Source organism: Panthera leo, chromosome A1, assembly GCF_018350215.1.
Source record: "Panthera leo isolate Ple1 chromosome A1, P.leo_Ple1_pat1.1, whole genome shotgun sequence".
Taxonomy (NCBI): Eukaryota; Metazoa; Chordata; class Mammalia; order Carnivora; family Felidae; genus Panthera; species Panthera leo.
The window spans coordinates 10309685-10321739 of NC_056679.1; the positions used below are offsets into that span (position 1 = coordinate 10309685).

Below are 12055 nucleotides of genomic sequence, written 5' to 3' on the forward strand. Positions count from 1 at the left end.
TAGAACAAATAATCCTAAAATTTGTATGGAACCACAAAATACCCCTAATAGCCAAAGCAATCCTAAGAGGAAACTAGAGCTATCACAATCCCAGGTTAAGATATACTGCAAAGCCATAACAATTAAAACCTGTAAGGTACTGGCACAAAAATAGACACAAAGATCAACAGATGAGAGAGCCCAGAAAGAAACCCACAATTATATGGTCCATTAATCTACAACAAAGGCAAGAATATGCAATGGGAAAAAGTCTCTTCAAAAAACGATGCTAGGAAAACTGGACAGTTAAAATAATGCTAATAATGAAATAATGCAAAAATAATGAAGCTGAACCACTGTCTTACGCCATACACAAAAATAAACTCTAAATTAAAGGCCTAAATGAAAGACCTGAAACCATAAAAATCCTAGAAGAGAGCATAGGTAGTAACTTTTATGACATTGGCTATTGCAACATTTTTCTAGATAGGTCTCCTGAGGCAAGGGAGAGGAAAGCAAACATAAACTATTGGCGACTTTATATCAAAATTAAAAGCTTCTGCCTAGCAAAGGAACAATCAACAAAATGAAAAGACAACCTACTGAATGGGGGAAGGTATGTGCAAATGACGTATCTAAAAAGGCGTAGTATCCAAAACATGTAGAGAAGTTTTACAACTTAAAACCAAAACCACAAGTAATCCAGTTAAAAACTGGGCAGAAGACATGAACAGACATTTCTCCAAAGAAGACAGATGGCCAGCAGACACGTTGAAAAGGTGTTCAATGTCACTAATCAGAGACATGCAAATCAAAACCACAGTGAGTTATTACCTTATATGTGTCAGAATGGCTAGAATCCAACATACAAGAAGCAACAAGTATTGGTGATGATTTAGAAAAAAAGGAACAATCATACACTGTTGGTGGGAGTGCAAACTGGTGCAGCTTTTGTGGATAACACTGTGGAGGTTCCTTAAAAAATTAAAAATAGAATTGCTATATGATCGAGTAGTTCCACTACTGGGTTTTTTACCCAAAGAATATGAAAACATTATTTCAAATACATATGTGCACTCCTGTGTTTCTTGAAAGTATTTACAAGAGCCCAAATATGAAAGCAACCTCAGTATCCATTGTGTCCACTGATAAATGAATGGATAAAGAGGTAGTGTGTACACACACACACACACACAGGAATATTAACCATAAAAAAGAATGCAATCTTGCCATGTGCAATAACATGCATGGATCTAAAGGGTAAAATGCTAAGTGAAATAAATCAGAGAATGACAAATACCATATACTTTCACTCCTGTGTGGAATTTAAGAAACAGAATGAACAAAGAAAAATAGACAAAACTCCCAGACTCTTAAATCTAGAATATAAACTGGTGGTTTGGGTAGAACTAAACTGGTGGGATTGGGAAGGGGAATGGATGAAACAGATGATAAGCACTGAGTAATGTATAGGATTGTTGCATCACTATATCGTATGCCTAAAACTAATAGGACACTGTACATTAATTATACTGGGGTTAAAAAAATAGCAATGGAAAAAGTGTCCGGTGGAGAAGTGAGATAACAACTTGACTGGAATATCACCAGTGAAGAACAGAAGGGCCAGACACAGTGTCAGACATACATAATACTGTGACTGGGAACATATATGCTAGACTTTTGTCATGAGGGAACACCAGACAAACCCAATATGAGGATCATTCTGTTAAAAATAGGGGAGGTGCATTTATTATTAAAAATACCAGTGTCATGAAAGACAAAGAGAAGCTGAATAACTATTATAGATGAAGGGGGAATAAAGGGATATGATAAATGCAATAAGGGATCCTGGGGTTCATCCTGTACTGGAGGGAAAATGTGCCACAATGAACACCGGGTCAAGTGATAACCTTGGAATATGGGTGGTAGCTTAGATGAAAGCATTTGTTTTCAGGTTTGGAATTCTAATTAAGGCAGCTGTGAACCTTTGTGTACATATCTTTGTATAGATACCTATTTATCTTGGCTAAATACCTATGAGTGGAATGCCTGGGACATATAGTAGCTATATGTTTTAACTTTTTAAGAAATTTACTGAATGAATGTTAAAGTTTTTGAACTCTTAATTTTTCCCATTTTAAGGAAATACACAATGATGTATTTCATGTTCTTAGGGGGAAAGGGACATAATGTATGAGGTTTACTCCCAAATACTTTAGAAAAGAGAACATCTATCTATATATACACACACACGTACACACATAATGCACATGTATACACACATGCCTACATGTATATATACACAGATGAGTATCTGTCTACAAAGATTGAGAGAGAACGATAAAGCAAACGGGGTAGAGCTAACAACTGGCTAATTTAGGTAAAGGATATATAAAAGAGTTCTTTCCACTGTACTACCCTTGGAATTCTTCTGTAATCTTGAAGTTTTTCCAAATAAAATGTTAAAAAATAAAAGCCATAATAGGTTAGAGTGGAATATTATCTGGATTCCAAAAAATTGGATAGCAGCTAACAAAATGAAGCATAAAAATCATATGATCATCTCAATAGATGTGTGAAAAGCACTTGACAAGATTCAACATCCATTTAGGATAAAAACTCTCAACAAAAGTGGTGTGTTCCCACTAAACCAAACATAATAAAGTCCGTATGTGAAAAACCGATAGCCAAGATCATCCTCAGTGATGAAAAACAGAACTTTTCCCCTATGATTGGAAAAAAGATGGGGTGTCTGGGTGGCTCAGTCAGCTAAGCATTTGACCCTTGATCTCAGGTCATGAGTTCAAACTCTGCATTGGGTTCCACAGTGGGCGTGGAGTCTACTCAAAAAAAAATGAGGTCTTCTCTCACCACTATATTCAACATAGTACTAGAAGTCCTAGCCGTGGTAGTCTAACAAGAAATAAGAGGCATTCATACTGGTAAAGAAGAAGTTTAACTGTCACTATTTGTAGATGACATGATACTATACTTGAAAATCTTAAAGATTCCACCAAAAAACTACTAGAGGTAATAAATGAATTCACTAAAGTTGCAAGATTCAAAATTTATGCCCAGAAATCGGTAGTGTTTCTATACACTAACAACAAAGTCACAGAAATTAAGAACATAGCGTTTACAATTGTACCAAAAAAAAATAAAACACCTACAAATAAACTTAACCAAAGAGGTGAAAAAAGACAACCTACTTAATGGGAGGAGAAGATATTTGGAAATGATATCGAATAAGGGGTTAATATCCAAAATATATAAAGAACTCCTACAACTCAACACCAAAAAAAAAAAAAATCCAGTTAAAAAATGGGCAGAGGAGGAGTGCCTGGGTGGCTTAGTCGATTAAGCATCCGACTTCAGCTCAGGTCATGATCTCACAGCTTGTGTGTCCTAGCCCTGTGTTGGGCTCTGTGCTGACAGCTCAGAGCCTGGAGCCTGCTTCGGATTCTGTCTCCAGCTCTCTCTGTCCCTCCTTTACTTGCTCTCTCTCTCTCTCTCTCTCTCTCAAATATAAATAAAAACATTAAAAAATTAAAAAAAAAAATGGGCAGAGGACCTGAATAGATATTTCTCCAAAGACGACCTACAGGTGGCCAACAGACACATGAAAAGATGCTCAATATCAGTAATTTTGAAGGCACTTCAAATAAAAACCACAATGAGATATCATTGCACAACTGTCAGAATGGCTAAAATCAAACACAAGAAACAAGTGTTGACAAAGATGTAGAGAAAAAGGAACCCTTTTGCCCTGCTGGTGCAAATGCAAACTGGTGCAGCCACTGTGGAAAACAGTATGGAGGTTCCTCACAAAGTTAAAAATAGTAATACCATATGATCTCATAATTCTATTATTGGGTATTTATGCGGGGGAAAAGGAAAACACTAATTTGAAAAGATATATGCACCCCTATGTTTATTACAGTATTATTTACAGAAGCCCAGACATGGAAGCAACCCAAGTGTCCATCGATAGGTAAATGGATAAACATGTGGTGTATATATCTATAGTGGAATATTACTCAGCCATAAAAAAAGATCTATCTTGCAATTAGGACAACATGGGTGGACCTAGAGGGTATGAAGTAAAATAAGGTATTCGTCTTTCTCAGGCTGACTTATGATTCCACTAATAAGCATAATGCAAAAAGATAAAAAGTAGAATCAGAACTATAAATACAGAGAACTGATGGTTGCCAGAGTGGGGCGCTGGGCAAAATGTGTGAAGGGTAGGGGAGATACAGACCTCCAGTTATGGAATGAGTCAGTCATGGGAATGAAAAACAGAGCATGAGGAATACAGTAAATGTAACAGCAATGTAATGGGACAGATGGTAGCTGTACTTGGGGTGAGCATAACAATGTATAAACTTGTCAAATCACTAAGTTGTACACCTGAAACTTTGGTAGTATTGTGTGTCCAGTATATGCAGAATCAGTATTATGCTGTTAAAGTCTATATGTAGCCACCGTGTTCATATAAATTTGGTAGCACGTAATCTAAAGTGTTGCTGTACTATTTTTCTTCATTTCTGTGCCTCAGAATTGCCTGAAATGGTAACAGATTGTGAATAAAGTTCCTTTCCTGGATTAATAGCCAATCCATTTGGATAGAATTAGATATCTGTCTGTTTTATCCACATTTACAGTTTTTAGCAAAATAAAGTATATGAGGGTTGTCAGACTCCGTTTATGACTCCTCAGCTTTAAAATGATATTGTGAGTAGGGAAAGGGTTGAGGTAATAAGAAACCCAGATGAGATGTTAAATCCCAGTTATTTTAACCAAAGAAATTACAAGTTGTGGACTGAATTGGTATTTTTATAATATGCAGGAGAAAGAGAAATACGTTTCTTCTTAGGTCAAGAAGTAGATATAAATTTTCCCTAGAGGTCTTTCAAGTTTTGTTTGTTTTTTTGTTGGTGTTTTGTTTTTTTTAAACACAAACTTTTACCAGCCGAAGGCCACAGTTTCCTTAGAGAGCTATAAGAATAAATTCTCTATAACCAAATGGCATCTTACTAGGTATCTGCATATTTACTTACCTTTCTCCGCAGAGTTATTAGCTGATTTCCTAAGGATGGATTCCAAACTGGGTGCCCAGAATGTTTACCTTGTGTGCCCAAAACAGGATAGTTTTAAGGATAACGTTTTCTGGCCACTCAGAAACTGTCAGTATTGTCAGAGGCCTTGACCTGCAGACACATATAAACATGATCAGCAAACTGGTCAACTCTTAGCACCACATTTTAAGGCATTTTTTTCATACATTAAATTGGTTTTCTTCGCTTTCAGCTTTAGGTTTATTGGCTGGGGTATTTGTGTAAGATGCACGAGTGTGGATTGAAGCGATGTCCTTCTTTCCACTTTGTGCATCTCCACTTGGGTTTAAGACCCCACCTGTCCCCCAAAAGAAGAAAAGTGAAATCCTAGAACACTAGTGTTCTAGATGTTAATACTTCTTTGTAAGAATTTATGATTAATAACGTAGAGAAGTCCTTGATATCCTATCTCCCTCTTGGAGATACGCGATGCTCATCAGGCTTGAGAAACATTGGAATTTACTTAGCTAATTAAAAAATTTTAATCCAGGGGCGCCTGGGTGGCGCAGTCGGTTAAGCGTCCGACTTCAGCCAGGTCACGATCTCGCGGTCCGTGAGTTCGAGCCCCGCGTCAGGCTCTGGGCTGATGGCTCGGAGCCTGGAGTCTGTTTCCAATTCTGTGTCTCCCTCTCTCTCTGCCCCTCCCCCGTTCATGCTCTGTCTCTCTCTGTCCCAAAAATAAATAAAAAACGTTGAAAAAAAAATTTTTTTTAAAAATTTTAATCCAAAACTGATCATGGAACATCTTTTTTGGGGGGAACACTGATTAATATCACGAGAGAACCTAGGATTTGGTGGTGTGTGACCCAGAAAGCTCTAGTTTAGAACAAATAGTGGAAGGACTTTAGAAGGCGTTTGTAAGCGGTACGAGTTCTTAAAACATGGGAAAACTAGCCCTTCTTAATATTAGCCTTTGTCTCACCTTTGAAAGGTTACTTCTAGATTTTATTTTCCTATGAAATCTTTTTCTTCACCCTCATGGCAGCTATAGCTACAGGCATTTCTCTGACCAGCTCCTGAATATTCTCACTGCCCTTTTAAAGCTATCTTGTAGACATAGGACAAAGAAATACAGGTGCCAGAAGGTATACATAAGTAGACGTAAAAAGACAACTTATGTGGCCTTACTCGGGGGAAACAGATGTGTGGTTGTGCACCATAATTGAAGGGTTTCCTGGAACGTCTAAGAAAATCCATTTGCCCACCTGCCAGCCACGCGCCTGACATGGACCTCATTTGTATCTCGAAAATTCTGTTTGGGGGCCATTAAAATTTCAAAAGTACTAAGTGTTAGAAAGGGGCGGAGGTTTATAATGTATCCTCCAAACCAGGAAGGTACATTAATACCGAAACATGAAGCAAAGCTGTTCTATACCGTTTGCAGTGTTTTCTTCAGGGTAACTTACCGACAGGCAGTCGGGTGGGCCAACGGACAGAAGATTCAGGCGGTAATATGCTCCTAATCTCCGCCCCTATTCCCAGCCTTTATCTGGACCTTCCCCCAGCTCTTATGGAGTGAGGGGCGTGGTGGGGAGGTCATGGGTAGTTATCTTAAGTGGCACCATCTGTGCACCCGATAGCCGCCAGTTTTCCAAAGTGGTGCCACCTGTGCAAGATGGCGTCCCACAGATGGAGTCAATGTTGTTAGCACTCCCACATTCCACCTCTGGCATCTTTTTAGCCCGTTGCATCTTTGCCCGCCATTCTTTCACAATGGCCTTAGAGCCAGATGTCAGGAAGGGACTTGTACCCCCCTGCCACAGCAGCAGTATAAATAGCAACGCGCGTTGAACCAGTACCACCCCTGGTTTTTCACCATTCCTCATTCTTTTTTTTTTTTTTTTAATGTGTATTTAAGAGAGAGAGAGAGAGTGCACATGCAAGGGTGGGGGGGTGCAGAGAGAGACAGAAAGACTCCTAAGCAGGCTCTATGCTGTCAGCGCAGAGCCTGACTCAGGGCTCCATCCCGTGAACCGTGAGATCATGGCCTGAGCCAAAGTCAAGAGTCAGATGCTTAACCCACTGGGCCACCCAGGCGCCCTGAACCATTCCTCATTCTTGAGGGGTAGGGGTAACGACCCCTCTAGCTGCTTCCTGCTGGAAAAGGGTGTAGAGCAGGATTTCACAAATTAAGTTGCCATTGCATCCCACTGCAGATATTCCCTAGAGCTCAGCTGAGCTCCCATCCTTTGTAACCACTGTTTTGGAAGTCTTGTATATAGTCTTAGCATCTCATTCTACATTTTATTTTTTTATTTTATTTATTTATTTATTTAAATTTTTCTTTTTTTAACGTTTATTTATTTTTGAGACAGATAGAGCATGAACGGGGTGGGGCAGAGAGAGGGAGGGAGACACAGAATGGGAAGCAGGCTCCAGGCTCTGAGCCATCAGCCCAGAGCCCGACGCGGGGCTCGAACTCACAGACCGCGAGATCGTGACCTGAACTGAAGTCGGATGCTTAACCGACTGAGCCACCCAGGCGCCCCTCATTCTACATTTTATAACAAGGTCAGTTAGGTCCATTCAAACAGTGGTCTCTTTTCAGGAGGTGGTCCTGCCAATGTGATTTCAAAGTCAGGTTTGTAGAGTGCAAGCAGTCAGGTAGTAAGTGAGCCACATATGCACGGAAGCCAGAAGAATTCGGGATCTAGCCCCTGGTTTTATAGGTAAACAATAAACAGTCAACCAGAAATAGAATCTAACACCCATAAAAGTGTGTTACTGAAATATTTTTTTCTAAAATCACCCTCATTTCTATCAAAGGTAGTCAAATTAAGACTAAGTTGTTTGTGAAACAAGTCCACTTTTAACAAACTTGGCCTAAATATTTACATGCGTGCAACAAGAATGGTGATGGGCCATTTGGGTTCTTTTAAGTCTGCTTTTCTGGAACTTCTCATAGGGAATTTCAGTTTGAGCCTTTTACAGCCTTTGGAGGCCAGAAGCCAAGTCAAATACTTGCCATCAGACCCACCTGCAATACCTTTAATTTGAATTAATTCCTGTCTTCTTGAGGTCCCCAAGTGACCTTCCTGACTTGCACGGTAGGGCTCTCAGGAACCTGTAAGCAAGGTAGCAGGCCATTTTTTCCCCAAGGAATTTCCTTGGCTCTATAAAGTCAACCTTAGTTCCTTACGGCTGTTTGGCCATATTTGAGTCTATACGTGTCTCTTTCAAATGTGACATTCCAGTCAAAGCCTTGGTAATCAAGGTTTCCAATGGTGTCCTGTTATAAGAACATATTGTTATTGAACTTATGCAAATAACCGTAATTGATTTGCCATTTTATTGTTACCACAAGCCCCAGCCAAACCCTTCTGGATGTGCACTTACATCCAATTCACCACTAACACCTGGCATTAATACCCCCGAGGCCTAGTTATTTTACTACCATTTTTGCCTTTATTTCTCCCCCCCCTCCAAATTTTGAGGCATTTCCATAGATAAATGTGCATATAGCCAGTGAATATTAGAGCTAGCACAGTCTGATGGTTAGTGAAAGACAAATAGTTAATAATGGGGCCTCCAGTTGTCCACTCTTGCATGCACTAGAGGGAAACGCTGGCCTAACCCTTAGTTTCTAGGAATAGTCTGTCCACCCCGAAATTTTTCCATTAGCAGAGGGGCACTGGGCAACACACCCAGCTTTTTTAGCCTGCCTTCAAGGAAGTAAACTGCTTTCCATCAGGCGATGCCTTCTGGAGGCTCAGCAAGACCAACTTGGGTTGTCTATATTTTCTCTCGGGGTCCCAGATAATATTCGGTATTGCTACCATTGTTTACAAATCTTGATAGGCCCCCTTTCTGCCATTTTCTCATCAGTGGGATCGTTTTTCCCTCTTTTTTAATCTATTTCCCTCATAAGGGATTCTCTGAATTTCACTTAAGTCTGCCACCATAGTAGCTACCGTAGCAATGGGCCATTTAGCCACAGGGGCAAGAACAACCTCTAAAATCCCATACCATGCTTCTGGGGCTGAGATACGGTCATTCATACAAGAGGAAAGTCATTCTTCATTTGGGCCACCAAAATGCTGCGTGTAAATAGCACACTTCGTCCCTAGTTCTTCCACAGAGGTCTGCTGCAACAGAAGGGAGGGAACAGCCTCCTTGTTAGGCCAGGTTTTCTTAATGCTAGCATTTATCCAATCAGTCAGCTTAGCAAAGTGCCTGCAGTTCTCGACCACGCCTGCCGTATATAATCTTTCATCACCAGGCAGGTTCAGCAGTGGCTGAGGCCACGTTTTCATCTCGAATCCATTCAGCATAATACCATCTCCTCCACAGTTCTAAGACCCAAGCTGCCACCCCTTCTTGGCCCTTTTGCTTCACCACCATTTCAGACTCGTGTCGGTTAGGGCGTTTCTGTACTCACACGCCGGTCTGAAATGCTCACGAGACCTGGCCGAATCTCCTGGCTAGCAAGCTTGGGATTTCCCCCAAGGGACCACAGGCTTTCCCTGCGTGGACTGTGGGCTTCTCCTGGCATCGCCCCCTTTACCCCTCCCTGGCTTGTTTCATTTTCAGTCTCCTGTCCGCTACGCCAAGTATTAGAAGCTGGAGGAGGGTCAGTAATGGATCCTCCAGACTGAGAAGGCACTTTAATGCTGAAAAAGGAAGCAAGCCACTCCAAGCTGTTTACGGTTTTATTCAGGGAAACTTACTGATGGTCAGTCTATCAGCCAGGACGGTAATATGCAGCTATTCTCTGCCACTCTCCAGGTTTTATGGAGCTAGGGGCATGGGGGTGCCCTCACAGGGTAGCTATCTAAAGTGGCACCACCTGGGCAGAGGCTCTCTGCTATTATCTAAAGTGGCGCATTCAGTGCGCCAGAGGCGAGGACAAGATGGAGGGCCAAGATGGAGTCAGTGTTGTCAGCGCTCCTATGCCAAGTACATCTGAAGAGATGTGAGAGTTCACGCTCACTGGGAAACAGGACTGGTAGACGTGAGCTAAACAGTACACTGGCCACCTCAACTTCGTTAACCTGCCACCCTACCCACCCAGTGGAGGCAGCCATGTTCTGGCAGGGGCTTATTAAAACCGGGGAGTAAGCCCCTTTTTAGTTTCTCTTCTGTTTCCAGGGATCTACAGTGTCCATTTTCTTCTTCTTTTTAAGTGAATTTCTTCCGTAAATCACTTGAATTTCATCTCTAAGCGATTTCCGTACAGTAGTATATAACGTGACCGGTGGGATGTGAGAATCGTCAACTTTCTACCTTGGAAACCCATTTAAGTAATTATTGCTTATGTTCTCTTTGGAATCTTAGCATCTCCAGGCTCCAGCACTTGCTTAGCTGTTACGACTCCAGCGAACCGCTGTTTCTGGGAGAGCGTTACGGCTACGGCCTGGGCACTGGAGGCTACAGCTACGTCACGGGAGGAGGAGGGTAACTATGAACAGAGCTTTCTGCAAATACTCTCAGCACTCACTTCTGTTTCTGTGATCCAGGGCTGGGCATGTGGCAGCGGGACCAATCCTGATACATAAGTGCTCTGTAAATGGTAGCTGTGACTGTAATAGGAAAGTAAACATGAAATTTTCTAAATACGAGAACGGTTCACCACAAAGAATATTTTACCCCTTGGAGAAATATAAATGGATGTTGAGGGACTTGGTAGAAATTTCCCTAGAGGAATGATTGCCTCTAGGTAGACAATTAGCTTTGCTTGTTTTAATGAGAAAGAAATTTGGATACAGATTTTATTCCAGAAAACAAGTCACTAGACTTTTAAATGATCTATTGCTAATAAATCACATTTAGGAAAAGAGTAGTATAGAATATCACTTAAGCAGTTAAGTGATATTTGTGTCGGATTTATAGATTTTAAATGACAGTGAAAAGTTAACGTTTTTCATGTTTATTTATTTTTTGAGAGAGAGAATGAGAGAGAGCAAGCCGGGGAGGGACAGGGACAGGGAGAGAGAAATCCCAAGGCACTGACGTGGGGCTCGAATTCACAAACTGTGACGTCATGACCTGAGCTGAAACCAAGAGTCGGATGCTCAACTGACTGAGCCACCCAGGTGCCCCCAAAGTCAGTGTTTTTAAATGAAGCATCTGCCTATGCCAGATCTCTTACAGGGGACGATTCTGATTTGATTTATATGGCTACGTCACTTGAGCAGTTAGTCTATTATTTCCACAGTTTTTGCTATTGATCGATTTCGGGAGAATCTGAACTCGTGAAATACAGTGATTTAAATTCATTCAACAGGTATTTGTTGAATGTCCACTATGTGCTTGGCAACATTCTTGGCACTGGTTTATAAAGCTCTGAGAGTCATGAGCATAAGGGGCGGCAGCTTGGGTATTAGGACTGTGCAATACTGGAGGAAATGGTATTATGTTGAATGGATTCAAGCTGGAAAAAATGGCCCCAGCCACTGTTCAACCCGCCTTGTGATAAAGACTATCTACTGGGCCTGGGCAGGAGTACTGATCTTCGTTGGGCAGTGGCATGCTTCCACCTGAGGTCATTAGCAACAGGAGATGGGGGTCCAGGTAGGCCTTGGAAAAGACGCCAAAGGGTAAAGGCCAACGACTGTTGACTTCTTAATTAAAAAAAAAAAAAAAAAAAGGCTCAAGCTATTTGAAGCTTTATAGTAATGCATTTAGTTTTCTGGGTGAGGTGGTGAAGCCAGTGAAGGATCAGGGTATGGTATCCCTTGAGTCAGAACTTTCTGCCTTTGAACGGGGTCTTATTATTTGCATATGGGTTTCTATATTTTGTGGCACATGTGGGCTAACATACTTTTAACACGGAAGTGATGGCCAAGAACACTGTTTGGTTTCCTTCTTTGCCTGTTGGATTTCACTGTTATCTCTGAGACTGGCCCTTGAAGCCTGAAATGGCACTTGACCTCACCTAGCCAGTGTGGCCTTTCGTTGCTCCAGCTGGTTGCTCTTTCACTCCACAAGCCTGGTGGGCATAGGCACTGGGGATGCAAACG

General features: G+C 41.3%; 1 protein-coding gene across 3 annotated transcripts in view; it reads left to right on the forward strand.

Moving 5' to 3' along the window:
* The window catches only part of B3GLCT (beta 3-glucosyltransferase), a 121233-nt gene that overhangs the window by 90463 nt on the left and 18715 nt on the right, over positions 1-12055 (forward strand). For all 3 annotated transcript variants that reach the window (XM_042947057.1, XM_042947127.1, XM_042947210.1), the window contains exon 13: positions 10371-10490. In XM_042947057.1, the coding sequence (XP_042802991.1) occupies positions 10371-10490 (120 nt within the window). The remainder of the gene's footprint in view (positions 1-10370; positions 10491-12055) is intronic.